At 39.7% G+C, this 26,260-nt stretch overlaps 4 protein-coding genes and 1 long non-coding RNA gene across 5 annotated transcripts in view; 3 read left to right on the top strand and 2 right to left on the bottom strand.

The window, feature by feature from the left end:
- The window catches only part of LOC113470995 (intersectin-1), a gene marked incomplete at its 5' end in the record, with an annotated part of 13,737 nt that extends 1,797 nt beyond the window's left edge, over positions 1-11,940 (top strand). The window contains 6 exons of the mRNA XM_026829821.1: positions 8,061-8,199; positions 8,909-9,063; positions 9,875-10,034; positions 10,551-10,676; positions 10,976-11,129; positions 11,888-11,940. Coding sequence (XP_026685622.1) covers positions 8,061-8,199; positions 8,909-9,063; positions 9,875-10,034; positions 10,551-10,676; positions 10,976-11,129; positions 11,888-11,940 — 787 coding nt within the window. The remainder of the gene's footprint in view (positions 1-8,060; positions 8,200-8,908; positions 9,064-9,874; positions 10,035-10,550; positions 10,677-10,975; positions 11,130-11,887) is intronic.
- On the top strand, positions 11,674-16,421 carry LOC103517871. The gene is made up of 6 exons (XM_026829820.1): positions 11,674-12,131; positions 12,729-12,839; positions 13,459-13,653; positions 14,558-14,674; positions 15,518-15,666; positions 16,318-16,421. The coding sequence occupies exons 1-6, from the start codon at positions 12,052-12,054 to the stop codon at positions 16,419-16,421; spliced, it is 756 nt and encodes a 251-aa protein (XP_026685621.1). The 5' UTR covers positions 11,674-12,051.
- A 4,063-nt stretch (positions 16,422-20,484) lies between these two features.
- Positions 20,485-21,297, bottom strand: LOC113470994. Its single transcript, XR_003393862.1, has 2 exons — positions 20,846-21,297; positions 20,485-20,764 (listed from the first exon to the last, which is right to left on the bottom strand). It is a non-coding gene; the product is annotated as an uncharacterized LOC113470994 (long non-coding RNA).
- A 142-nt stretch (positions 21,298-21,439) lies between these two features.
- Positions 21,440-24,120, top strand: LOC103517869 (putative protein TPRXL). The gene is made up of 4 exons (XM_008482919.1): positions 21,440-21,496; positions 22,058-22,318; positions 23,229-23,355; positions 24,041-24,120. Exons 1-4 carry the CDS (start codon positions 21,440-21,442, stop codon positions 24,118-24,120), a joined length of 525 nt encoding a protein of 174 aa, XP_008481141.1.
- A 105-nt stretch (positions 24,121-24,225) lies between these two features.
- Positions 24,226-25,668, bottom strand: LOC103517868. The gene is made up of 3 exons (XM_026829819.1): positions 25,474-25,668; positions 24,683-24,878; positions 24,226-24,592 (listed from the first exon to the last, which is right to left on the bottom strand). The coding sequence occupies exons 1-3, from the start codon at positions 25,666-25,668 to the stop codon at positions 24,297-24,299; spliced, it is 687 nt and encodes a 228-aa protein (XP_026685620.1). The 3' UTR covers positions 24,226-24,296.
- Positions 25,669-26,260: the final 592 nt, after the last annotated feature.

The raw sequence follows: 26,260 nt of genomic DNA, 5'->3' as shown, positions 1-26,260 counted from the left end.
ATGTTTTAACCACTAAAGGAGTTTCCCAATTCTAACAAGTTATTAAATGTTATTTATTAAAAACGGCTAGTTGACTGTAGCCTTTTGATTTATTGTAAACTTGACAATTGCTTTGGAGGCATTTATTCTTTAATGTATTATTTTTGTGTTCTATGTTTAACTGTGATTTAATTGACATTTGCCCTTAATAGTAACTTATCTGTGATATTAGAATTATTTGTAAATTGTATAGCTATATGAATTTCTTTAAAATATTGTAAAAATGAATTAGCTTTTAAAAGGGGGCATGTCTTGTACATATGACAACAATGTCATCTGACACATTTGGCAACACTGTATGTGTTGTGATAAGATTTGTAGGTTAGCGTCAGGAGGACAGGAGCCACTTTTCCACATGTACTGCCAGCATCCTGTATCGTAACCAATTTCTGTCTGTCGTTCTTGAAAATATATAATCGTCTTTTTGTACATATTATCTCCGTGTCACTTATTTAAAACTCCTACCTACCCATCAAGGCCACCTCAACAAAACAGTAATTTCTCCTCTAGATGTCGTCATGTTTGTTGAATTTCCACATTTTACCCCCACTCCTGACGCAGAGTGAACGTCAAGTGGACGCCATTTTCATTTATATTAGCTATTAAAAACAAGCAAATTACAAAGCAAACAAAAATAAATATAAAATGAATTTTAAAAATTGCCGCCGGGACAGCTATCTCACGTCGTCCGAGCTCATCTCAGCTCTGTTCATAAACACACCCTAAAAATTTTCAAGCCATGAAGCCAGTCAATGGAATAGTGACAGGAGACCAGGTCAAAGGTTTTCTCATGCAGTCTGGCTTGCCTGTTGCTACCCTTGGCCAAATATGGTAAGCTCACTGGTAACAAATAAGTAGATACTTATAAACTAAGACTTGGTGCTAGAGTTCAATAGAGTTCAATATATTTATTTAATGTTTATCAATTTGACAAAAAATTGTAAAACACAAGTGAACTGAAGCCAGTCAATGGAATAGTGACAGGAGACCAGGGACAATCATTCAGGTCCTTGCTTCAGTGAACTTGAGAATCCTTTCAAAACAGGGGATCTATAGGGTTCCAAAGGTGTTAATTTAGCCTAAAATTTAAGTGGACAATGGAATAGTGACAGGAGACCAGGGACAATCATTCAGGTCCTTGCTTCAGTGAACTTGAGAATCCTTTCAAAACAGGGGATCTATATATAGGGTTCCAAAGGTGTTAATTTAGCCTAAAATTTAAGTGGTAAATTTATTTTATACCTTATTATATTATATGTCACTAATTTTTGACAATTGAAAATGAAATAAAAATATTGTGTTGAATTAATTTTTTGCACTTAAAAGTCTTCACCACAAATTATGTTTACATCATTCAGGTCCTTGGCAGATACCGATCAGGATGGAAAAATGAACATCAATGAGTTTGTGATTGCCTGCAAACTGATCAGCAATAAGTTGCGAGGTTTTGATATTCCTCCTACTCTACCTGTCAGTCTCATGCAGTCATTGGCTGGAAAAGGTAAGTAATGTACCTATGCAAAAAGTGTTCATATTAGGTATCTAACATACCTATATTATTGCCTATTTGGTAAAATTACGGACAAAAGCTATTTGAGCCTTTTATCATTGTGACTTGATTAGATTTTTACTTTTCGGTGTTATTATATTAGGCTTCTTTCTCCAAAAGGGACAGCTTCAAGTTTTTTTTTATGGTCCATGGACAAGTGACCCCTCATTTCTGGTATCACATCCCCTCCTGGTACCCTACAGGGTTGTAGCCCTATATCTATCACTGTGAATTACGTATTTGCTTATTATTTTTTAGTTTCTGACTGCAACAAATTGCGTAAATTGTGTAATATTTTTTCACATCTAACTCTCACTCTTCTATCTTTCCTTTAATAGGATAACATTATTTTTTGTTTCTGACTGCACCGAATTGCGTGAATGGTGTGATATTTTTTTACATCTAACTCTCACTCTTCTATCTTCCCCTCCCCAGGAGGAGGTTCAGGTCCGTCACCTCTAAGCACCTCCATTGTTTCCCCTCCAAACACGGTGGCCCCTCCCTCCTCCACCACCCCTCTCATCCCTGGCATCACCTCCCCTCCTGGTACCCTACAGGGTGGTATCACTTCCCCTGTATCGATTATACCGGGTGCTACGTCTCCACCGAATGTTCCTGCAGCGATAACCAAGCTGACACCTCCTGGACCGCTGACCCCGGATAAACCACCGGCACCTGTGGAATCACCGTGAGTGTTTGGTTTTTATTTGCCTATAATCTTTTCATGTTGAATTGTGAGTGTAGAGGTAAATTCATTTTATTACCAAACTTTGTTTTAGTTGGGTAAGGGTGCGGTGCGTTTATCAATGGTTGGGTAAAACTCTTGTGTAGGTACCTAGTCGTACACACTGGGTAGTATAAATCAGTCTATGCAGAAACAAAAAACCAATATTCTTGGTAATGAAGAACACCTCCCGGTCCTCCGGTGGTGTTAACCTTCCACTCAAGTGTCCATCATTATGTCGGGAAGTTACTTTCCAACCAACTTTAAGGGGTAAACTCTTTGATCTGCGAAAAACTTCATCAGAAGTCATGGTATTGTTTCTGATCCACTCGACCCCAAAATTGAAATAATATTTTTAATTTGAAATATTGTATGTCCCAAGGAATGGTAAAAAATGAAACTTCAGCAAATAGGAATTTTCAGCCAAAACTTTCATATGAGTATTGTGAAAAATGCAGTTTATTTATCATTGAAGATAAAATTGGTGTTTTCGAATGAAAGAATTTTTTGAATCCGTAGAAAAATCAAGGGATTATAAATTTTTGGCCACCCTGTAGTAGGTTAGATATTTTTTTTTAAGCGAGTTGCATTTTGCAGCACCACTGAACATTTGATAACAGTAGTGCAAAATTTCACCGCCAGAGGTCACTAGTTTCTAGCTGTAAAATTTTTGGGGCCTGTTCCATGAAACACTAGGGACCTAGGGAGTATACTTATTTATAGGGAGTATACTAAGCCCATTTGAATTTTAATTAAATTAATAATTTTATACTGAACTGATAATACTGATATTCAAAGAAAATTAGTAGTATATTCTCAATTTTCAAAGTGAAATTAATTAATTAATAAAATATTAATAAAAGGTATAAACTCAAGTTTTATAAATAGGGATGTAAATCCCTCTTATTTTTCCTTCTACTCTATTTGTATTTCTTTCCTTCCTTATTAGCTCATTACCCTTGTTACTTTCTTCATTTCTTTACTATCCGAGCACTATTGACTTTTGAACTCCTCATCAATTGGCCATAAAGTGAACACTTGAACAGCTGTCTAGTCCCGTTTTTTTTAAGAGGTTTGACAGAGGGAACTGTAACTGCTATTACTTATGTCTTTTTGAACTTTTCCCCACTTTCCTTTTTGCTTTCATGCTAATGTCTTAAGAGTTGATAAATATTATTGTATTAAAAGTGTGACAATGTTTATTAAGAGTTATTAGATTTTTTTCGTTCTGCAATCTGACTTGTTCAGAATAAAATGTAAAATTTGATAATTTTGCTATTTCATTTCTAATGATGTGAGGAAACATTTACATGCCATTTTGCCATATGTTTACTGTCAAGTTTACTACTTTGTTTTGTCTTTTGTGCTGTTATTTTTTTATTAGATTTTTTTCGTTCTGCAATCTGACTTGTTCAGAATAAAATGTAAAATTTGATAATTTTGCTATTTCATTTCTAATGATGTGAAGAAACATTTAAATGCCATTTTGCCATACGTCTACTGTCAAGTTTACTACTTTGTTTTGTCTTTTGTGCTGTTATTTTTCGTACTGTGCTGTTTAGCTGCTCTTCAAGATTTTTTTCATCAAGAGCAGTAGTATGTTCGTGGGCTCGCCTTAAACAAGCTTTTTATTTCATTATTATTAATACTATTTTTTATGCTGTCGTTTATTTGTGAGTTTGACCTGCCTTCATGGTGTTGTCAAGATTCACGCCTGGTAGTCAGGAGGGCGTGGGTTCAATCCCAGCCAACGCATAGATTTGTCCTCAATATTGTTTGGACCATAGTAATAGTAGTAGCTTACTGACAGGGTAAAGGGACCCTGTAGTCCTATCCGAGCAGTATTAACTAATATCTATTAATAGTAACACTCTAAATAGGTATAACGTCTTGTTCTAAGGTAACAGTCTTAGTACAACCTTATTATTTTTTAGTTTCTGACTGCAACAAATTGCGTAAATTGTGTAATACATAGTAATAGTAGTAGCTTACTGACAGGGTAAAGGGACCCTGTAGTCCTATCCGAGCAGTATTAACTAATATCTATTAATAGTAACAGTCTAAATATGTAGGTATAACATTTGTTCTAAGGTAACGGTCTAGTAATAATACCTTATTATTTTTTAGTTTCTGACTGCAACAAATTGTGTAAATTGTGCAATATCCCTCCAATCCCCCCCACCTCGGCTACCACCCCCCTACCCTGTGTCCAATAGGATGAGTCCACTCCAAGCACTGGCCTCACAGATACCTCCCTATCAACAGGTAAAACCTAAAGCCGGGCTTGTATTTTATTATCTTGCTTTTTTTTTTAATTATTCCACCAAGGAGATTCCGCTTAGGACGTCCACACTTCCTGCCACAGGCCACTTATGTATTTTCAATGGGAATGATAAGACCTCTGTTGCTAAGCTCTGTTTCCACACATAGTCGACGCCGTCGATCGACGAAATGAAGAGGTGAATCTATGTTGTCGAGGTAGTGTACGGTTTCAGGTGACATCGATATGATACCCCCCGCCTTCCGACGGCAGAGGCAGAATAGTGTTACCTTAGCTGCTAATGTGGCCGTGGCAGGTAAATTTAGCCGTATTTCAGAATGTGACTTTTTAGATTCAACCAAAGAGATTCTGCTTTGAAGTTCCACACTTGCTGGCACAGGCTACTTATGTATTTTAAGTGTTTATCTGAAAGAGGCCCTCTGAGTGAAATTTTGCTATTTTTGATGAAAAAATTCCAAGATTTGAAGAGTCTGTCTTTCATGTCGAGAAATATATATATTTAATGGCTTTCTGTATGCAATCACCATGGAATATGCTATTGCAGTCAGGGTGTTGAAGTTTAAAATTCAACTCTCCTTGGTGGAATCTAAAAAAAGTTACATAGTAAAATATTGCTTTTCTTTCTGATAAACATTAGTTGATTATTAGTTTGGCTCGTTACCAGTGCTGAAGTTCCACACTTGCTGGCACAGGCTACTTATGTATTTTAAGTGTTTATCTGAAAGAGGCCCTCTGAGTGAAATTTTGCTATTTTTTATGAAAAAATTCCAAGATTTGAAGAGTCTGTCTTTCATGTCGAGGGATATATTTTATTTCATGGCTTTCTGTATGCAATCACCATGGAATATGCTATTGCAGTCAGGGTGTTGAAGTTTAAAATTCAACTCTCCTTGGTGGAATCTAAAAAAAAGTTGCATAGTAATATATGGCTTTTCTTTCTGATAAACATTAGTTGATTATTAGTTTGGCTCGTTACCAGTGTATAATTTGTTAACCGTCCTTCCTAGATACTTGAGATGTACACCAATCGATTTCTCGTGAAAAGTTACATAGGAAAGACTCCTTGGTAATCTTAAATACTCTAATGGGAACTCTTGTTTTCCAAAAAAACATGTTGAAATATTTGAAAATATCAGAGAGAGGAGAGGTCAGGAACAGAGAACCTTCCAACCTGAAATCAGAAGAGAGAATGAGCTCTGACAAAAATCTAGGTATGAAGAAACCTCCCCTTGACCCCCTACTACCATAATCAAAGTAGGGGATCAGGGGAAATATCTCGTACTTTTTGACCATGATTTGAAAAACTTCACTGATTTTATTTAGATTATAGAAGTTACAATCTCTTCTGCACGTTATTCACAGTTGACAAAAATCTAGGTATGAAGAAACCTCCCCTTGACCCCCTACTACCATAATCAAAGTAGGGGATCAGGGGAAATTTCTCCTACTTTTTGACCATGATTTGAAAAATTTCACTGATTTTATTTAGATTATAGAAGTTACAATATCTTCTGCACGTTATTCACAGTTAGCATTAGCTCTGTAGGTTTTTAAATGTGTTGAAGGTGTCTTCTTTTTTTTCTTCGCCTTTTCCCATGTTTAGATGGGGTCGGCGTTTGTCACAGTTTTGCATTTTGAATTGGATGTTTGAATATTTGAAAGTTGGTTCCGCTAAATCTCGCGATTGCCCGGTCCGATTTTGATGAAATTCGGTACGAATATTTGAAAGTTGGTTCCGCTAAATCTCGCGATTGCCCGGTCCGATATTGATGAAATTTGGTACATGGGTTAATAAGATCAAGGCACTTCGAGCCTTGAAATTTGGGGTCCCAGAACTGAGCGGGGCCGATTTTGTGCTTTGCACGTTTCAGAGTCCAATAGATTCCCTCTCCCCATTTTTTAAGAAGCCATAGCAGAATTTTATGTAATCGAAAATCTATGGTGGGCAATGCACCCTGGGGTCGTAACCATCCTTCGCACTCAACCTTCGCTATTGATATAGCATAAGGAAATTTCGACTAGTCTACTCCCTGTTTATAGTCCCCCAGCTAGACGCTGACCTACTCTCTGTTTATAGTCCCTCAGCCAGACTAAAAAAATCAAATTTGCAGATGTGTACCAAACAAAAAATTGTCAAGTTGAAACTTCAAAACTCCCTTCGTTCGTTCAATAGTCCGACTGTCTTGTTTCAGATAAAGAAGAGAGAAAGCGAGCCCAGGAACAGAGAGAGGCTGCTAGGCGGTGAGTTTTAGAGGAAGCATTGGGGACTTCTTTTTCTTTCCCCTCAGATTTAACTTGTAGTTTTAGGGGTAGCATTGGGACCTCTTTTTGTTTCCCCTCCAGATTTAAGTGGCGAATTCCTGGGGGGACAATGCCTGGGATAATGCCCCCGCAGCCGACACATGGACTGCCTCCACTGATCCTACCGGTGAGTGTTATTTACAAGGAGCTGAAAATATCCGGATAATCAACTATTCGGATAAATAAATTAACTTGTAGCTCAGTGAGCTGTGGAACTCCGAATAGGGGTACCCACAGGATCCTTGATGGTCTCATGAGGATCAAAAGCTAAAGAAGAGAGAAAGCGAGCCCAGGAACAGAGAGAGGCTGCTAGGCGGTGAGTTTTAGAGGAAGCATTGGGGACTTCTTTTTCTTTCCCTCAGATTTAACTTGTAGTTTTAGGGGTAGCATTGGGACCTCTTTTTGTTTCCCCTCCAGATTTAAGTTGTAGCTCAGTGAGCTGTGGAACTCCGAATAGGGGTACCCACAGGATCCTTGATGGTCTCATGAGGATCAAAAGCTATTTAGCTAGTGTTTTTCTACATTCATTCAGTCAATATTAATTCAGTCAATCTACATATCAATACCAGATTTAACTTGTAGCTCAGTGAGCTGTGGAACTCCGAATAGGGGTACCCACAGGATCCTTGATGGTCTCATGAGGATCAAAAGCTTTTTAGTTAGTGTTTTTCTACATTCATTCAGTCAATATTAATTTCTTGAAAGAACCTACATTAGATAGTTGACCAATAATTTAGGACTTTTTTTTATAAAATAAACGAGACCTTGTTTAGACTGCTGGGGTAAAGGGACTTTTTAGTCTCATTCGAGCAGGATAAACAAGGTATATTCTATTAATTTCTTGAAAGAACCTACATTAGATAGTTGACCAATAATTTAGGACTTTTTTTTCACTTTCCTACTGTATTCTTTCCTATTCAACAATTTTTTGTCCTACTTAAATATGTATAGAAAATGAAAAGAAGTCCTAAAAATTCTCAAAAAATTGTACAGTGTTTGAAAGTCTTGATTTATTTACTATTCTGTATTCTTTCCTATTCAACAATTTTTTGTCCTACTTAAATATGTATAGAAAATGAAAAGAAGTCCTAAAAATTCTCAAAAAATTGTGGTTCTGTTGTACAGTGTTTGAAAGTCTTGATTTATTTACTATTTAAAATTTCCAGAGAAATGGAGAGACAGCGCCAGCTTGAATGGGAGAAGCAGAGAATTCAAGAACTTACCCTGCAAAGACAGAAAGAACAGGAGAGCGTTCTCAAGTTGAAAGCCAAGAACCAAAGCTTGAGCATTGAGCTTTCCACTTTGGTAAGTCAAACAATTCAAGAACTTCCTCTGCGAAAACCTACGTAGTTCGAAATTTAGGGGCTTATCAAAAGAACCAAAGCTTGAGCATTGAGCTTTCCACTTTGGTAAGTCAAACAATTCAAGAACTTCCTCTGCGAAAACCTACGTAGTTCGAAATGTAGGGGCTTATCAAAAAAGTAAAAGCCAGCCTAGTTTGCTTGGTTGGTAGCGCGTCTGCCTTGTAAGAACTAGGCCGCGGGTTCGATTCCCGCCCCTCTTATTTTTCCTTCTACTCTATTTGTATTTCTTTCCTTCCTTATTAGCTCATTACCCTTGTTACTTTCTTCATTTCTTTACTATCTGAGCACTATTGACTTTTGAACTCCTCATCAATTGGCCATAAAGTGAACACTTGAACAGCTGTCTAGTCCCGGCTTATCAAAAAAGTAAAAGCCAGCCTAGTTAGCTTGGTTGGTAGCGCGTCTGCCTTGTAAGAACTAGGCCGCGGGTTCGATTCCCGCACGGGGCGGATTTTATCCTAAACAAATAAGGTTCGTTCTCGGAACGGCGGGCTTTCTCCTATCCTGTCTTCCTTCTCTCTTCAATTTCGGGACGATAAGACACTAGCAGTTACAGTTCCTTCTGTCAAAACTCTTTTAAAAAAAATAATAATAATAAAATAAAATAAAAAAAAATAAACACCTCTCATTTCTTTAATTTTCTTCCTCAGAACGAGAAGGTGAAGGAGCTGTCATCCAAGATCACAGATACTAGAGTCGGAGTAACCAGTGTGAAATCCACCATCGACGGTATGAGGGCTACTCGAGACAGCAGCATGGCAGAGATGAGTGCCCTCAAAGCTAAACTCAAGGAACAAAACCAGAGGTAAGACTGACCTAACCTAACCTTAATTAACCTAGCAACCTAACCTGAAGAGAGTCTCCGTCAAATTTCAAAAACCTAACGTAACTTAACCTTACCTAACCCAAGCCAACCTAACCCCACCCCACCCAATTAAACCCAGTGTACTTGAAGCTAATTTTCATATTTTCAGTGTTTTCAGATCTAATTTCTGAGTGTGATGAGGGCTACAAAACCAGAGGTAAGACTGACCTAACCTAACCTCAAAGCTAAACTCAAGGAACAAAACCAGAGGTAAGACTGACCTATCCTAACCTTAAATAACCTTGCAACCTAACCTGGAGAGAGTCTCTGTCAAATTTCAAAAACCTTACCTAACGTAACCTAACCTTACCTAACCCAAGCTCGAGACAGCAGCATGGCAGAGATGAGTGCCCTCAAAGCTAAACTCAAGGAACAAAACCAGAGGTAAGACTGACCTAACCTAACCTTATCCAACCTAGCAACCTAACTTGGAGAGAGTCTCTGTCAAATTTCAAAAACCTTACCTAACCCAAGCCAACCTAACCCAACCCCACCCAACCAAACCCAGTGTACTTGAAGCTAATTTTCATATTTTCAGTGTTTTCAGATCTAATTTCTGAGTGTAAGTGCACTCAAAGCTCACTTTTAGATTTTGAGTGAATTCATGAATTAATTAATAAAAACATTTTATGATTTCATGTTGTCAGGCTCATTACTTTGAACCATGAGAAAGCCAAACTCGAGGCTCGAACCATTTTGAGTGAATTCATGAATTAATTAATAAAAACATTTTATGATTTCATGTTGTCAGGCTCATTACTTTGAACCATGAGAAAGCCAAGCTCGAGGCTCGAACCAAGGCTAACCCGGGAGCTCATGCTGACGAACAAGAACAAACTAACCTTCTCATCAGCAAGAAACAACTGGCGCTGAAGACTTTGCGCGAGAAAATCCAGGATCTTGAATCCCAGGTAATTATTGCATGCCCACCTCTGTGGCTGAGTGGTCAAGTTTGGGACGATAAGACCTTGCAGTTCCAGTTCCTTCTCTCAAATCTCTTGAAAATTTTAATAATATAAACTTACACCCATATTTATGAACAAAATGCTGGCTCTTAAGTTCGTGCTAAGCATAGTCTCAAGGCATTTGATTGGTCAATTTTGACTTGAGACTGATCTAAGAACGATCATTCTTGTTCATAAATACGAGTGTAACTCTCAACCCAGAGGTGCTGGGTTCGAATCCCGACCAGGGCGGAAATTTTCCAACGAGACTTTTCCGTTCTTAGATAGGCATGGATGTGTCTTGTGTCCCTTTGTGTCTTGAAGTGTCTTGTGGAAGTGAAGAAGAATGTGTCTTGAACTAATGCGAAAGCGGTACCGAGGTACAATCTTTCTTAACTCCCCTCCCTTTTAAACTTCTACTTTTACAATCACATCATGATCGAGATAGAAATTGATATACTGATTTTTCCTTATTGTTTACAGTTGAGTACTAAAGAGAAGGACCTGGAAGTGAACAATTCCAATCTGGATGATCTCAAGAAAACCTTAGCCAACATGATGAGCGATAGTGAAAAACTCTACAATGTGTATGCTGAGAAACGAAATATAGTAAGTTTTTCCCAATTGTGCTTAGTTTTTCTTTAATTTTGTCTAGTAAGTCCTTCTTACTTGTCTTTATTTTATGTTTTTACTTGCCTCTTCCCCATCGGGAAAGGATAAAGTATCCTTAAAACCCCCTAAAAGATGGTTTGTATTATCTTCGGAAAAACGCGCAATGGTTGGCGGTATTTTGGCTGCATTTTGGGAGTTAGCGCTCTTTTGACAGTTTTTTGTTAAAACTTAGACCTCACTTGGTTTGATGAATAATATCTATTCGTAGATACGCATACGCTTAACCCATCCTCTAGGGCTGTTTGCCCCTACACCTAAGCCGCAAGGTGGTGATAAATAAAATTATCTGGAACTCAAAACCGGATATCCATGGATCTGAACATCTGGATAGTAAATCCTTATCCGAACTAGGTATTTTTGGTTCCGGATCCAAAGTCCAACAGTTCGAAAGTGATAATACCTGCCTCGGTGGCGTTGTGGTCAAGACGCTCGCCTGGTAAACAGGAGGGTGTTAGTTCGATCCCAGCCGAGGCATGGAATTTTATCCTCATTTATTTGAGAACGGTAAGAGCTAGAGACTTGAAATTTGGTATGTATCTTTCAAATGTGACAAGGATGCGACACAAAACTTTTGGTTGAGACCGGTGCAACGCTTGGTTGAACCACAACACCTAGAAAGCTGAAATTTGGTAGGAATATTCCTTTTATGGTCTAGGTGTCCAATAAGAAAGGATTTTGCGAAAATCGAAACCGATCCTGAGATATGATCAATTTTTGGTCGCTAAAATCTCATTTCAACGCTTTTTGGCAGTTTTCGGTGTAAATTTGGTATGTAGTTCACAAATGTGACAAGGATGCAACACAAAACGTTTGGTTAAAATAGGTGCTGCGGTTGGCGGTATTTTGACCGCTTTTCGGTGGGTTTCGACCGCTTTTTGGCGTACCACATAATAATGGAGCTCTAAGGGTTAGGTGGTAGAGAACGCCTCGGGCTTTAACCTCGCCTAGTGGTTACCTTACACTCAAGAGTATATTATTATTATTAAATTGGAGAAAATTTGTCGTTCAAGTCACAGTATGGTCTCTCTAATCACATGTAAAATATTTGACCGTTCATTGAACGTATTGTGACTGGAGCATGGAACTGAGCGGATAGTGGAAATCTGAATTTATTATAACTTGTATGTCCCTGTATTTGTGTTCTAAAGCTGTGGCCACATGGAGTTTACAAATATGGGTGTTAGTGTGGAAGCGGCTTTAGACTTTGTATACTACAAATTTTGTAGTTTCGTAGTATGATCCTATCTCTGAATTTGTACAAATACTTGAGTTATATTTTTTACTTGTGGAATCTGAAAAACTGCAATTCCCAATGCAGAATTCTGGACTACAATTAGACAAATGGGCCACCGAAACCAAGCATCTCATTAAAGGACTCTTGTCTGAAGTCAGGTAATAAACTAGGATCTTGTTGAATCAGGTGCAATTTACTCGTTTTTGATGAACTTTGGCAATTTTTTTTTCTTTGTCAGAATAATCCCTAAGAACCCTAGTCATATAAAAGAAGGTAATCTATTATAAGGACTCTTGTCTGAAGTCAGGTAATAAACTAGGATCTTGTTGAATCAGGTGCAATTTACTTGTTTTTGATGAACTTTGGCAATTTTTTTTTTTCTTTGTCAGAATAATCCCTAAGAACCCTAGTCATATAAAAGAATGTAATCTATTATAATCTGGACTCTTGTCTGAAGTCAGGTAATAAACTAGGATCTTGTTGAATCAGGTGCAATTTACTTGTTTTTGATGAACTTTGGCAATTTTTTCTTCTTTGTCAGAATAATCCCTAAGTCATACCCTAGTCATATAAAAGAAGGTAATCTATTATAATCTTTATCACCTACATCAAAGAAATGGTTAGGTATATATTGGGTCTGATTGAACCTTTTTGTGAGTTACAAAGTTTACTGAACTACTAGCATAATCCCTTCCTCTTATTGATTGTATAGTTGTATACATAATTCACTGTACTAATTGTTTTCTGCTTTTCAGCTACAAGAGGGTTCTTCTCAAAAGTGCAATGAAAGTTATAGACGACCGACAGAATTTGATCAGCGAGAAGAAAAAGAGGCTCACTCAAGAAATCACGGAAATGGTCAAATTGTAAGTATCAAACTGAGCTAAAATCCACTTCATGTGTGTTTCCTTTGCTATTAAAAAAGCGAAGGTTGAGTGTGAAGGGGTTGCATTTGTGAAATTATTTTTGTAGCCAAAACCATGGTCCTTTGTAGCCAAAGCCAAGGCTGCGAGAAGAAAAAGAGGCTCACTCAAGAAATCACGGAAATGGTCAAATTGTAAGTATCAAACTAAGTCATGTGTGTTTCCTTTGCTATTAAAAAAGCGAAGGTTGAGTGTGAAGGGGTTCCATTTGTGAAATTATTTTTGTAGCCAAAACCATGGTCCTTTGTAGCCAAAGCCGCGAGAAGAAAAAGAGGCTCACTCAAGAAATCACGGAAATGGTCAAATTGTAAGTATCAAACTAAGTCATGTGTGTTTCCTTTGCTATCAAAAAAGCGAAGGTTGAGTGTGAGGGGGTTCCATTTGTGAAATTATTTTTGTAGCCAAAACCATGGTCCTTTGTAGCCAAAGCCTAAACCAAAAGCCACCAAAAATGTCAGCCCGAAAAACGCCGACCCCGTCTGAACACGGGAAAAGGCGAGAAAGAAGAAATTTTGATATTGATATTGACCGCGATCCAATTCTGTTTCCCCTCACGCTTCAGACTAACAAATGCGATCAACTTGCGTGGAAAGCAACTGGCATACAAACTGAACGAGATATGCGATTCCAAACAGAAAACCTTGAATGAGAAGAAAGTCACCCTGGAGCAATTGTCCCGACTTACTGATCATTGCATTGAATTTGTCAACAATGGACTTAACACGGGCTCGGATATGGCGCTCCTTAGCAGTAAAGCGTGAGTTCTTGTAGAATTTAAATTGAAGTGATTTTTATACACAGGTTGAGGTGCATATAACCCAGCTGTTGATGAGCACCACTTAAAAATAACAGAGCATAGATAGATACACAGGTTGAGGGTAGGCTAGGCTTAAATTTTTCAAGCCTAGCCTATAGCCTAGTAATGCGTATAACCACAAGCTAAATAAAGTTTTTTTTTTTTTTTACTAATGTAGTCAGTTTTGTAGATTCGTAGAAGCTTAACTTATCCTTTAAGGCTGTATGCCCCTACACCTAAGCCTCGGTTTGGACTTATTGTGTGTCGAGTTAAGCTGAGACAGTTTTGTACCCTCATCAAATCGGCGATAAGTGACACAATACTTTGCATTTTGGCGCTGGATCAACACAAGGAATTGATGAGCACCACTTAAAAATAACAGAACATAGATAGATACACAGGTTGAGGGTAGGCTAGGCTTAAAATTTTCAAGCCTAGCCTATAGCCTAGTAATGCGTATAACCACAACCTAAGTAAAGTTTTTTTTTTTTACTGGTGTAGTCAGTTTTGTAGATTCATAGAAGCTTAACTTATCCTTTAGGGCTGTATGGCCCTACACCTAAGCCCCGGTGTGGACTTTTTGTGTGTCTAGTTAAGTAAGCTGTGTCAGTTTTGTAGCTTGCCCTCATCAAATCGGCGATAAGTGACACAATACTTTGCATTTTGGCCCTGGATCAACACAAGGACACCAAGACATAATAACTCCCCTTAAATTCGAGTTGAGAGTAAATTAGAGTTATTTTTTAAACCATGAAACTCTATTTCGTGTTCATAAGGCCGGGCGGCGCAACGCTTTGAAATCTTGACGCTCGCAACCTTCCCGGCACGCTCGATTGCTAATTGTTTTGGTTTTTCTAATTTGCAGGAATGTGATGCATCATCTACAGCGGATCAAAAGCAGGAGGGCGGATATCCCTAACCCAGAGATCCCTGTTCGAATCGCTCTCAACTTTGAGAAAATTACCGATTTAGCCAGAGGTTCGTAGAAATAACTTACAACCATTTAGGTCGCCTAAAAGTTTTTTTACAATAGCCAACGTTCATATCACGTTGATTACACCAGTTCTCGTCCGATCACTGAAGTGATGCAACGTTGAATGTGGATAGTACTTGGATGGGTGACGCTGCTTAAATCTTATCATTAGTCATTGGTATTGGTGGGCCATTGGCTTTAATAAACGCCCTTTGTCACTGCGACCTGTCTACAGCGGATCAAAAGCAGGAGGGCGGATATCCCTAACCCAGAGATCCCTGTTCGAATCGCTCTCAACTTTGAGAAAATTACCGATGTAGCCAGAGGTTCGTAGAAATAACCTACAACCATTTAGGTCGCCTAAAAGTTTTTTTTTTTACAATAGCCAACGTTCATATCACGTTGATTACACCAGTTCTCGTCCATCACTGAAGTGATGCAACGTTTAATGTGGATAGTACTTGGATGGGTGACGCTGCTTAAATCATATCATTAGTTATTGGTATTGGTATAAGTAGGGCCATCGGCTTTAATAAACGCTCTTTGTCAATGCGACCTCAGGAAACCAAGACATAATAACTCCCCTTAAATTCGAGTTGAGAGTAAATTAGAGTTATTTTTTAAACCATGAAACTCTATTTCGTGTTAATAAGGCCGGGCGGCGCAACGCTTTGAAATCTTGACGTTCGCAACCTTTAATCACCTACATCAAAGAAATGGTTAGGTATATATTGGGTCTGATTGAACCTTTTTGTGAGTTAATTTTACTGAACTACTAGCATAATCCCTTCCTCTTATTGATTGTATAGTTGTATACATAATTCACTGTACTAATTGTTTTCTGCTTTTCAGCTACAAGAGGGTTCTTCTCAAAAGTGCAATGAAAGTTATAGACGACCGTCCTACCATACCAGAAGACACTTCCTATAAGATCACCCTCAAGTCTCCCTCCAGTAGTACAAGTAGCAAGTCTGTGACCCCACCATCTAGCAGTGTAAACAGTAAGTATTGTACAAGTTACCATCTCTTCATTTCTAATTTTAAATGGAAATTCACAAAATTACAGAGTCTGCTACCTCCACCATCATTTTGTTATATAGAAGGTCCCGGATGATGGATGATGGGACATACTACGGAGCATGCTAAGACACAGACCACACACGTCCAACGTAGTTGATATATTGGCTATCTACGAATCGGATAGAGCTCTTTATTGGTCATACTCGTAAATACAATATCTAGTATGTAGGAGCTGCGTTCACACATAGTCGACAGCCGTCGAGCTGAATCTGTGTTGTCAAGGCAGTGTAGACGGTTTATGTCGACCATCGATCGACTGCCTTGGACCATGTGTGGACACAGCTTTAATGATGGTACAGTGATCAAACATGTCAGCCTAGTTAGCTTGGTTGGTAGCGCGTCTGCCTTTTAAGCGCTAGGCCGCGGGTTCGATTTCCGCCCGGGGCGGATTTTATTCTGAACGCATAATGTTCGTTCTCAGAACGGCTGGCTTTCTACTATCCTGTCTTTCTCCGCTCTTCGATTTCGGGACGATAAGACCTTGGCAGTTACAGTTCTCTCTATCAAACCTCTTAAAAAAGTGGTCAAACGTCATGAAAATAATAATTATAATCCCTAAGACCTTTGATGAGAATATCAAGAAATTGGAGAGCGATCCGATTTATCACTTTACAAGATTCGGGATATTGCTCCTGAGGAAAACCATCTACTAGAAGCAAGAAGAAACCTGGCCTGAGGGTTCTGGTTGAATCTTGGCCATTTATTGATCCCGATGTTTTATTATCGTGTTGAAGTAACGGCTGGCTTTCTCTTATCCTGTCCTCCTCTCTTCCATTTCGAGACAAGACCACCGTTGTTACTGAGCTCAAACCTCTCAAAAAACGGCTGGCTTTCTCTTATCCTGTCCTCCTCTCTTCCATTTCGAGACAAGACCACCGTTGTTACTGAGCTCAAACCTCTCAAAAAAAGTAACATAAAATAAATAGTTTTGTAGATATAGAGTAATTGAGTTATTTTTTTATTTTAGTTCCTCTTAACAACTAATATAATTCGTTTTCTGCATTTATTTCTTATATTTTTTACCAAGGAAAAAAAATCACAGTACATAGAGTTTACAAGTTTATACAGGATGCAAGACGGCTCAAGCGGGGGTCAAGTTTCGGTCACCTCCACCTCGTCCTCACTCAAGACCCCCTCGCCTAGCGGTACCTCGTCCAGCAAGGGAGACGAAGTCCAGGTGAAGATTGACCAGTTCTGTCAGGACAAGACGGCTCAAGCGGGGGTCAAGTTTCGGTCACCTCCACCTCGTCCTCACTCAAGACCCCCTCGCCTAGCGGTACCTCGTCCAGCAAAGGAGACGAAGTCCAGGTGAAGATCGACCAGTTCTGTCAGGATTCGGTGAATGATCTGATGGCAACGATTGCCAAGTTGGACAGCAATGGGATATCTATCACGAGGGAGGGGGATCCAAGTGGAGGGCGGGAGGGGAAGAGAGGCGGAGGGGGAGTGGTGGCTGCTGACAGCTCGACGTCAATACAACGTGAGTATTTACATAAAACCAACCCCAGTGGTGCAGTGGTTTTCTGAACATTGTAGCTCAAAAATTTCGGCTGCGGCGCGGAAGAGAGAAGGAAGACAGGATAGGAGAAAGCCACCCGTTCCGAGAACGAACATTATCAGTACAATATGAAATCCACCTCGGGCGGGAATCGAACCCGCGGCGTAGCACTTACAAGGCAGACACGCTACCAACCAGGAAGAAGTTTTATCCGGAATTTAAGCGTTGTGCGTCCGTCAAATTCCCTGATACTTTTCCGACAGATTGCTTTTGGTGTGTCTGGAAGCTTTTGCAGTCTACTGGTGAAAAGGTTGCGAAAGTGGGCATCTGTAAGGTCCATGTTCAAACTAATAAATTCTTTTTTTAAGGTCCATGCTCAAACTAATAAATTCTTTTTTCTTCTTCTTCTTCTTCTTCTTCTTCTTCTTCTTCTTCTTCTTCTTCTTCTTCTTCAGGAACCTCTTCAACGTCTAGCAAGGAGGAAGGTGACCCAAATGAGGACTGGTGTGCCGTGTGTATGGACGGGGGAGAACTCATGTGTTGTGACAAGTGTCCGAAGGTGTTCCATATTGGGTGCCACATCCCCAGTCTGACTGCTATACCCAAGTGAGTGTCAGAAGAATTGGTTATTACTTTCTACCGGGATTGTTTTTGAAGACCTGTCATTTTGAGTCAGAATGTTTTTCTCTTTCCTCTCTTAGGAGATGTAGGGACAAAAGAGCTGCCTGGAAGGGACCTACAAGAAAAGCCGACCCTTATAAAAGTAGGAAAAGGCTAGGAAGAAGAAGGAGGAGGAGAAGTAGAGAGGCGGGTAAACCAGCCAAGACAAGCCAAGAATAGAGACAAGGATGAGTATAAAATGAAATAATATCTTTTACTTTAAAGAGGTTTGATAGAAGGAACTGTGACAACGGAGGTGTTATCGTTCCGAAATCAAAGAGAGAAGAAGGAGGACTAGGTAGAAGAAAGCCAGCCGTTCCGAAAATAAACCTCATTAGTATAGGATGAAGTTCGCCCCGGGCGGGAATCGAACCCGTGACCTAGCGCTTACAAAGCAAAAAATGGTTTTCTTCAAATTAAATTTTTCCCAAGGGCAAGGTAAATCTAGATTCTAGACCCTTGACAACTGGAGTGTTCCTAAAGGCATATGATGTATTCCAATCCACTTGACCCCAGAGTTTAACCCTTAACGTTTAACATTAATAGGATGAGTCCACTCCAAGCACTGGCCTCACAGATACCTCCCTATCAACAGGTAAAACCTAAAGCCCGGCTTGTATTTTATTATCTTGCTTTTTTTTTTAATTATTCCACCAAGGAGATTCCGCTTAGGACGTCCACACTTGCTGCCACAGGCCACTTATGTATTTCTAATGGAATGATAAGACCTCTGTTGCTAAGCTCTGTTTCCACACATAGTCGACGCCGTCGATCAACGAAATGAAGAGGTGAATCTACTCGTATGTTGTCAAGGCAGTGTACGATTTGATAAGAGGTGAATCTATGTTGTCAAGGCAGTGTACGGTTTCAGGTGACATCGACTACTTTCTACCGGGATTGTTTTTGAAGACCTGTCATTTTGAGTCAGAATGTTTTTCTCTTTCCTCTCTTAGGAGATGTAGGGACAAAAAGGCTGCCTGGAAGGGACCTACAAGAAAAGCCGACCCTTATAAAAGTAGGAAAAGGCTAGGAAGAAGAAGAAGGAGGAGAAGTAGAGAGGCGGGTAAACCAGCCAAGACAAGCCAAGAATAGAGACAATGATGAATATAAAATAATATCTTTTACTTTAAGAGGTTTGATAGAGGGAACTGTGACAACGGAGGTGTTATCGTTCCGAAATCAAAGAGAGAGAAAAGGAGGACAAGGTAGAAGAAAGCCAGCCGTTCCGAAAATAAACCTCATTAGTATAGGATGAAGTTCGCCCTGGGCGGGAATCGAACCCGTGACCTAGCGCTTACAAAGCAAAAGATGGTTTTTCTTCAAATTAAATTTTTCCCAAGGGCAAGGTAAATCTAGATCTAGACCCTTGACAACTGGAGTGTGCCTAAAGGCATATGATGTATTCCAATCCACTTGACCCCAGAGTTTAACCCTTAACGTTTAAAATTTAAAACCATTGGATTTTTTTAAAAAAAAAACCCTTAACTTTTTTGTTCCCAGTGTTAACTAGGCTGGCTACACAACAAGTTTAACCCTTAACATTTTAAATCATTGGAATAAGTTTAACCCTTAACGTTAAGCATTGGGATTTTTTTAACCCTTTGAACCATTGGATTTTTTTTTTTTTTTTTTTTTTTTTAAACCCTTAACTTTTTTGTTCCCAGTGTTAACTAGGCTGGCTACACAATAACTTTAAAACCATTTTAAACAAGTTTAACCCTTAACATTTTAATTCACTGGAATAAGTTTAACCTTTAACGTTAAGCATCGGGATTTTTTTAACCCTTTAAGTTTTGTGTTCCCAGTGAGAACGAGCAATGGCAATGTTCCCTGTGCACCCCTATCGAGGCAGAAGTAGCTGAAGTATCCCAATACAAAGACCGAACCAAACGGACCGAATTCTCTCCAGCCGAAGTGAAAATCTGCCAGCGAGTTCTCCTGGAATTGTACGCCCAATATGACCAGAGCTTGCACTTTAGAAACGTAGTCACCCAAGACGTAAGTGTTAACTCTTTAAACCACTTCTATCAAGGAGGTGTTCGTTACCATATTACTCTTCGAGATTTATTATTGCGTAGTCTTATTCTCAAATAAATGAAAAAAATCTTACCTCAGCTAGGATCGGTCCCACGCCCTCCTGTTCACCAGGTTAGCGCTTTAACCACTACGCCACGGAGACAGTTTTTTACGTACTTCAACACTTAGGTAAGTACCTAATAAAGACCCGTTCCTATCGGTCCCACGCCCTCCTGTTCACCAGGTTAGCGCTTTAACCACTACGCCACGGAGACAGTTTTTTACGTACTTCAACACTTAGGTACCTAATAAAGACCCGTTCCCACTTGTGAGTTTCACACGATTTTTTCCCCGGACAAGTGGGAACGGGCCTTTATTGTTAAGCACTTGTCGCGTTATTAGACATTTCTATCCCATGTTCCCGACTAATAACGATTTCTTATCTACCCAGGACAAGGGTTACCACGAGAAAGTGAAGAACCCGATGTCGTTCGACGTGGTCCGGTGGCGACTCAACCCGTCCCACCCCGAGGGCTACAAGACCATCGTCCAATTTATCTCGGATGGAGTATTGAAAGAACCTCAAGTATAGTAAGATATCGTCAAATTCTCATTCCCATAAGAGGTTAAAATTTCGTTTGGATACGAACCCTCGACCTCTCTCTTACCAGGCTACTGAAGACCCGGGAACCAATTTATTGTGAGTGTGTTATACGTTAAGTATAATAATGCAGATATTGTGAAATATACTCAGAAGCAGAATATCCTAATTTTGTAAAGGACCTAAGTGTGCCTACAACAGCACGAAATGTTCCCACAGGACTGAAAACAACCACGGTACCTACCTATTGTATCATCCAGGACCTAAGTGTGCCTACAACAGCACGAAATGTTCCCACAGGACTGAAAACAACCACGGTACCTACCTATTGTATCATCCATTGCAAAATTGCAATACATATTAGTATGTAACTAGGTATATGTTTATAACATAATACTATTTATTTAATTAGACTCGTTAATGGTTACTAATTCAATATAAACGAATACAAGAAATTACAAAAGGCATAATTATTGCCTAGGGGCCCTAGGACAATCTCTACCATTCAAACTTAATGTGCACAAAGACTTTTTGAACTTCTAATTGCCTAAAAGATCGATACTAATTTTAGGTACCTAGCTGTTCATTACTGCATAATAAATGTGTTCTTAACTACATTTCTGAAAGCAAAGGTGTATTTTCCTTTTCGGGAAACTATAGGAAATGGAACCGGTTCTGGCGCCTGTACTTAACTATAGGGGTTCCAAGAACACCATCGGAATCGGTTTAGTTTCCAAAAGGAAAATACACGTCAACTTTCCACTTCTACAATATACATCTATCTGGTGAGTGGTGTTGGGTGGAAGAACTCCTTGTGGTTGGGTGCTCCTTTTGGACTTTCTTAAGCCCTATTCGATTATGTGACTTTTTTACAGTCAACATGGCTGAACAATGAGATTCCGCTTTCGACGTCAACACTATGTCCAAACTTGCTCCACAAAGCGGAATCTCACAATCTCATTGTACCGTTGTTGAGGCGCTTTAGTACTACGGACAGTAGGTTGTGCTGGTTATTATATACATATACTCTATCTTTTTCCTTCTTCATAAGGCAAGACTGCGGGAGTTGAGGAACTTTTCAGTCTCATTCTTGCAGTGTAAACAGGATATATTTCCATAATATGTCAAAATATATAAGATCTTTGTTAGACTGTCGGCCATGCCTTTTCCACAAGTTTGGCCATGCCTCGGGATGAACTAGCGGGATTCCGGAGCGAAGCGACGGAATTCAGCTAGTATTTCCAAACTTGCTCCACAAAGCGGAATCTCACAATCTCATTGTACCGTTGTTGAGGCGCTTTAGTACTACGGACAGTAGGTTGTGCTGGTTAATATATATACTCTATCTTTTTCCTTCTTCATAAGGCAAGACTGCGGGAGTTGAGGAACTTTTCAGGCAGTGTAAACAGGATATATTTCCATAATATGTCAAAATATATAAGATCTTTGTTAGACTGCGGGGGAAAAGGGACTTTTCAGTCCTATCCCAGCAGGATAAACAAGGTATATTCTATTCTATATTCTCTTCTATTTTCAGATGCAAGACATCAAGCCGTTCGCCATGAACGGGGGTCAGATGCAGGTGATGATGCAGCAGCTAGGTGCCGGGGGCAACGCTCTCATGGGAGGTGGAGGGAACACCATGATGGGCAGCGGAGGGGCGCTCAAGCCTAACTCGGGCTCTAGCTACTCTCACACTGCTCGCTCTCTGGTGCAGAGAGTGGCCCATCCTAATTCTGCCTCCCCGCACTCTCACGCGACACCTCAGTGGCATATACCACAGACCAGCACGCATAAGGTAAATCTAGTATGGCATATGGTTTCATAAACCCTTGACAAGTGCGCCAATGCACTTTTTGGGTACTTTTACATCGGAATAGGACTCTATCTCGAAAAAAATTGTCATTTGGTTGAGCCCCATTACCTTAATACAAGAAAGAAAAACATTAAGCTGGGTATAGTTGTTGAAAAGGGTATCCCCAAATATTTTCCTTAAAGGCAGGAACATAGAAGAAAAGTTAGCAATCCTTATTGAAAGTTAGCTAAGAAATATATTAGGGAGACCATCATTCACTAAAAAAAAAAAAAACTTGATTTTCCTCCTTTTTTCTCAGGAAAAGCTGTCCCTGTTTTGTGAGACCTGTGACAAACTCACTTGCCGAGACTGTCAGCTCACTGATCACAGGCAACACAAGTATAAATTTATCAATGAAATGGCCACCGAAAACCAACAAACCCAAAAAAAAAAAAAAAAAAAAAAAAAAAAAAACGCTAGAGTAACAATGCGACTTAATATTAGAGCAATATATTCCAGTTGACTTTTATCCCAGTAGTAATGCTCTTTTTGCCATGAAGAAGGTCGATTCTCACCCTACACTCCAGTGTTGATTGGAAACACGTGATCGATTCTCACCACCTAATATTTCAACGATCTAACTCCCTGATTTCTGGCGTTCTTGTGTGGATGGAGCACCTAAATGGGAAGTGTTGTGTATCTTCTCGCCCTTCTGATGAGAGACATAGTGTGGAATGGGCATCTGGGTAGGGGTACTCTACCGATAGGCCTCACAAATTTAATATTATAGAAGTTTCATAGCAACAAAGAGAAAATTGGGATGAAACGATCATTTTCTTTTACCGATTTTTTTTTTTTCTTTTTTTTTATCTACCTACCAACCAATTGCTTCGATGTTGTTTTCCCCTTATAGCGTTCATCACCATCTACAACTGCAAGTCCTACCATACCAGAAGACACTTCCTATAAGATCACCCTCAAGTCTCCCTCCAGTAGTACAAGTAGCAAGTCTGTGACCCCACCATCCAGCAGTGTAAACAGTAAGTATTGTACAAGTTACCATCTCTTCATTTCTAATTTTAAATGGAAATTCACAAAATTATAGAGTCTGCTACGTCCACCATCATTTTGTTATGTAGAAGGTCCCGGATGATGGGACATACTACGGAGCATGCTAAGACACAGACCACACACGTCCAACGTAGTTGATATATTGGCTATCTACGAATCGGATAGAGCTCTTTATTGGTCACACTCGTAAATGCAATATCTAGTATGTAGGAGCTGCGTTCACACATAGTCGACAGCCGTCGAGCTAAATCTGTGTTGTCAAGGCAGTGTAGACGGTTTATGTCGACCATCGATCGACGGCCTTGGACCATGTGTGGACACAGCTTTAATGATGGTACAGTGATCAAACATGTCAGCCTAGTTAGCTTGGCTAGTAGCGCGTCTGCCTTTTAAGCGCTAGGCCGCGGGTTCGATTTCCGCCCGGGGCGGATTTTATTCTGAACGGATAATGTTCGTTCTCAGAACGGCTGGCTTTCTACTACCCTGTCTTTCTCCGCTCTTCGATTTCGGGACGATAAGATTTTGGCAGTTACAGTTCTCTCTATCAAACCTCTTAAAAAAGTGATCAAACGTCACGAAAATAATTATAATCCCTAAGACCTTTGATGAGAATATCAAGAAATTGGAGAGTGATCCGATTTATCACTTTACAAGATTCGGGATATTGCTCTGTGCGGAAGTGCCCAAATCCTGAGGAAGACCATCTACTAGAAGCAAGAAAAAACCTGGCCTGAGGGTTCTGGTTGAATCTTGGCCATTTATTGATCCCGATGTTTTATTATTGTGTTGAAGAACTCTGAGGCTTAGGTGTTGTGACAACTGCCCCAAGGGATGGGTTAGGCTTATACGAATCTTGTGCAAATGGCTTGAGCGTGTAAACCTACATGGTCACACATCACACGGTACTCGACTAGGACATGGTCACAGATGACTCGGAACTATCCGACTGACTCGACGTACTACACAACGGACACACGACAAATCCCGACGAATGCCGAACGCACATCGTGTGAAACAGATGCCCACAGGGGTAGACAAGGAGCCCGTTGTGTTTACCGCTCAGTAGCGCTTCGGACTTGAGAGGGAGCGAACAGAACAGACAGAGAGGGGAAGAGACGGCGTTGGAGCTAGTTTGGGACGGGGAAAGAAAGGTGGAGCTGGTTTGGGACGACAGATTGACCCGGGAGGAGCTAGTTTGGGACGGAGGGAGCGAACAGAACAGACAGAGAGGGGAAGAGACGGCGTTGGAGCTAGTTTGGGACGGGGAAAGAAAGGTGGAGCTGGTTTGGGACGGGGAAAGGAAGGTGGAGCTAGTTTGGGAAGGGGAAATAAAGGTGGAGCTAGTTTGGGACGACAGGTTGACCCGGGCGCCCCAGTGGGCTAGGATGGACTCGGTTTGTACCGTGACCAGGCTAGAGGAGTCTGTGAGGTGTCCGTTGCAACTTACGTTGGCGAGGTCCAACCGCAAGGCGGACTGAAGCTTGGTCAGATTCTGAAAACAATAGGAAGTAACCGCATTATGTAGATATCACAGCAAATTTCGTTTAATTGGAAATTTATCAAATATAAACTGGGCCGCAGGCGATTTTTTCCACTAAAATAATTAAAAAATAGAATAGAATAGTATATACTATATACCCTGATTATACTGCCAGAATGAGACTGAAATGCCCCTTTATTCCCGCAGTCAAAACGAGATCTTATGTATTTGGTACAATCGATTTTTTCCACTAAAATAATTAAAAAATAGAATAGAATAGTATATACTATATACCCTGATTATACTGCCAGAATGAGACTGAAATGTCCCTTTATTCCCGCAGTCAAAACGAGACCTTATGTATTTGGTACAACATTTTTGAAATAAAATTACATACATATCTCTGGGACTCCGGGGAGGAGAAAAAAGGGGTTTAACGTCGCTGTATAACTGCTAAAGATTTTTACTAACGGAAGATTTATCCTCCACTCCATTCGGCGTCAATCCGCCTGCTCACAATAACCTCACCCAGCCTAAGTGGGGCTAGGAAAAGCCTCATGTCCTGATAATTTTTTCTCGGTCCACCCCGCCCTTTTCTCTCCCTCACTTCCATTCTCTCAATTTTATGTAGCTCTCTTTTGTTCTGAACAAAACAAGAGCCATAATGTCCGTCACGTAGCTTCTTGCCTATTTGTCGATATTGCTCGTGAACTGTATCACAGAGGTAAGACCTGGTCAGCGTAGATACAAGTAGCCAATCATGACATGTGCTCATCTGTACAATACGAGAGTCGAGTTGCATCAGAGTATAACTACATGCAAAAACAAAATTCCTAGCTTTTAAAAACAGTTGTTGAAAAGAAAATGTGGTGTTCCAATGATTTATTATGTTCTTTTTACTCTATCAGATGCCCAAGAATACTTTGTACAGTTTAGCAAGGTCATAGAGAGATGACCTACAAAGATTGATCATGGGCATTTGTTGTTTTCTTTTATTCCATGGACATTTTTGTTTTTGTATCATCTCAGAGTTTGCATTTGAATGTAATAGATTTTGCTACAATTAATGTATTTTTATTCTTTAATTACTTCACTTGCATGGCTAAAAATAGGTATCACTGAACAAATTACTTCCTTATTATTCTAATGTTCCATTCAAAGTATGTATGTAGGTTTGTAGGTATGCATGTTTGTTTTTTTATTAGTTACTTACCTAATAGTTTTGTAGATATAAGTAGGTAATGATGAATTTATACCTATGCATTTTGATCCCTCCAGATTGGGTAGGTATGCTATGTTACACAGATTTTTCCTCTCTACAGTAATAATTAATAAATCTATGATACTTAAGTATTTGAAATTGGAAAAATAGCTATCACTGAACAAATTACTTC

Source organism: Diaphorina citri, unplaced genomic scaffold (genome assembly GCF_000475195.1).
Source record: "Diaphorina citri unplaced genomic scaffold, Diaci psyllid genome assembly version 1.1 scaffold1997, whole genome shotgun sequence".
NCBI classification, from domain to species: domain Eukaryota; kingdom Metazoa; phylum Arthropoda; class Insecta; order Hemiptera; family Psyllidae; genus Diaphorina; species Diaphorina citri.
Note: the sequence above shows the minus strand (reverse complement) of the source record. Positions and strands in the feature narration are given on the sequence as shown.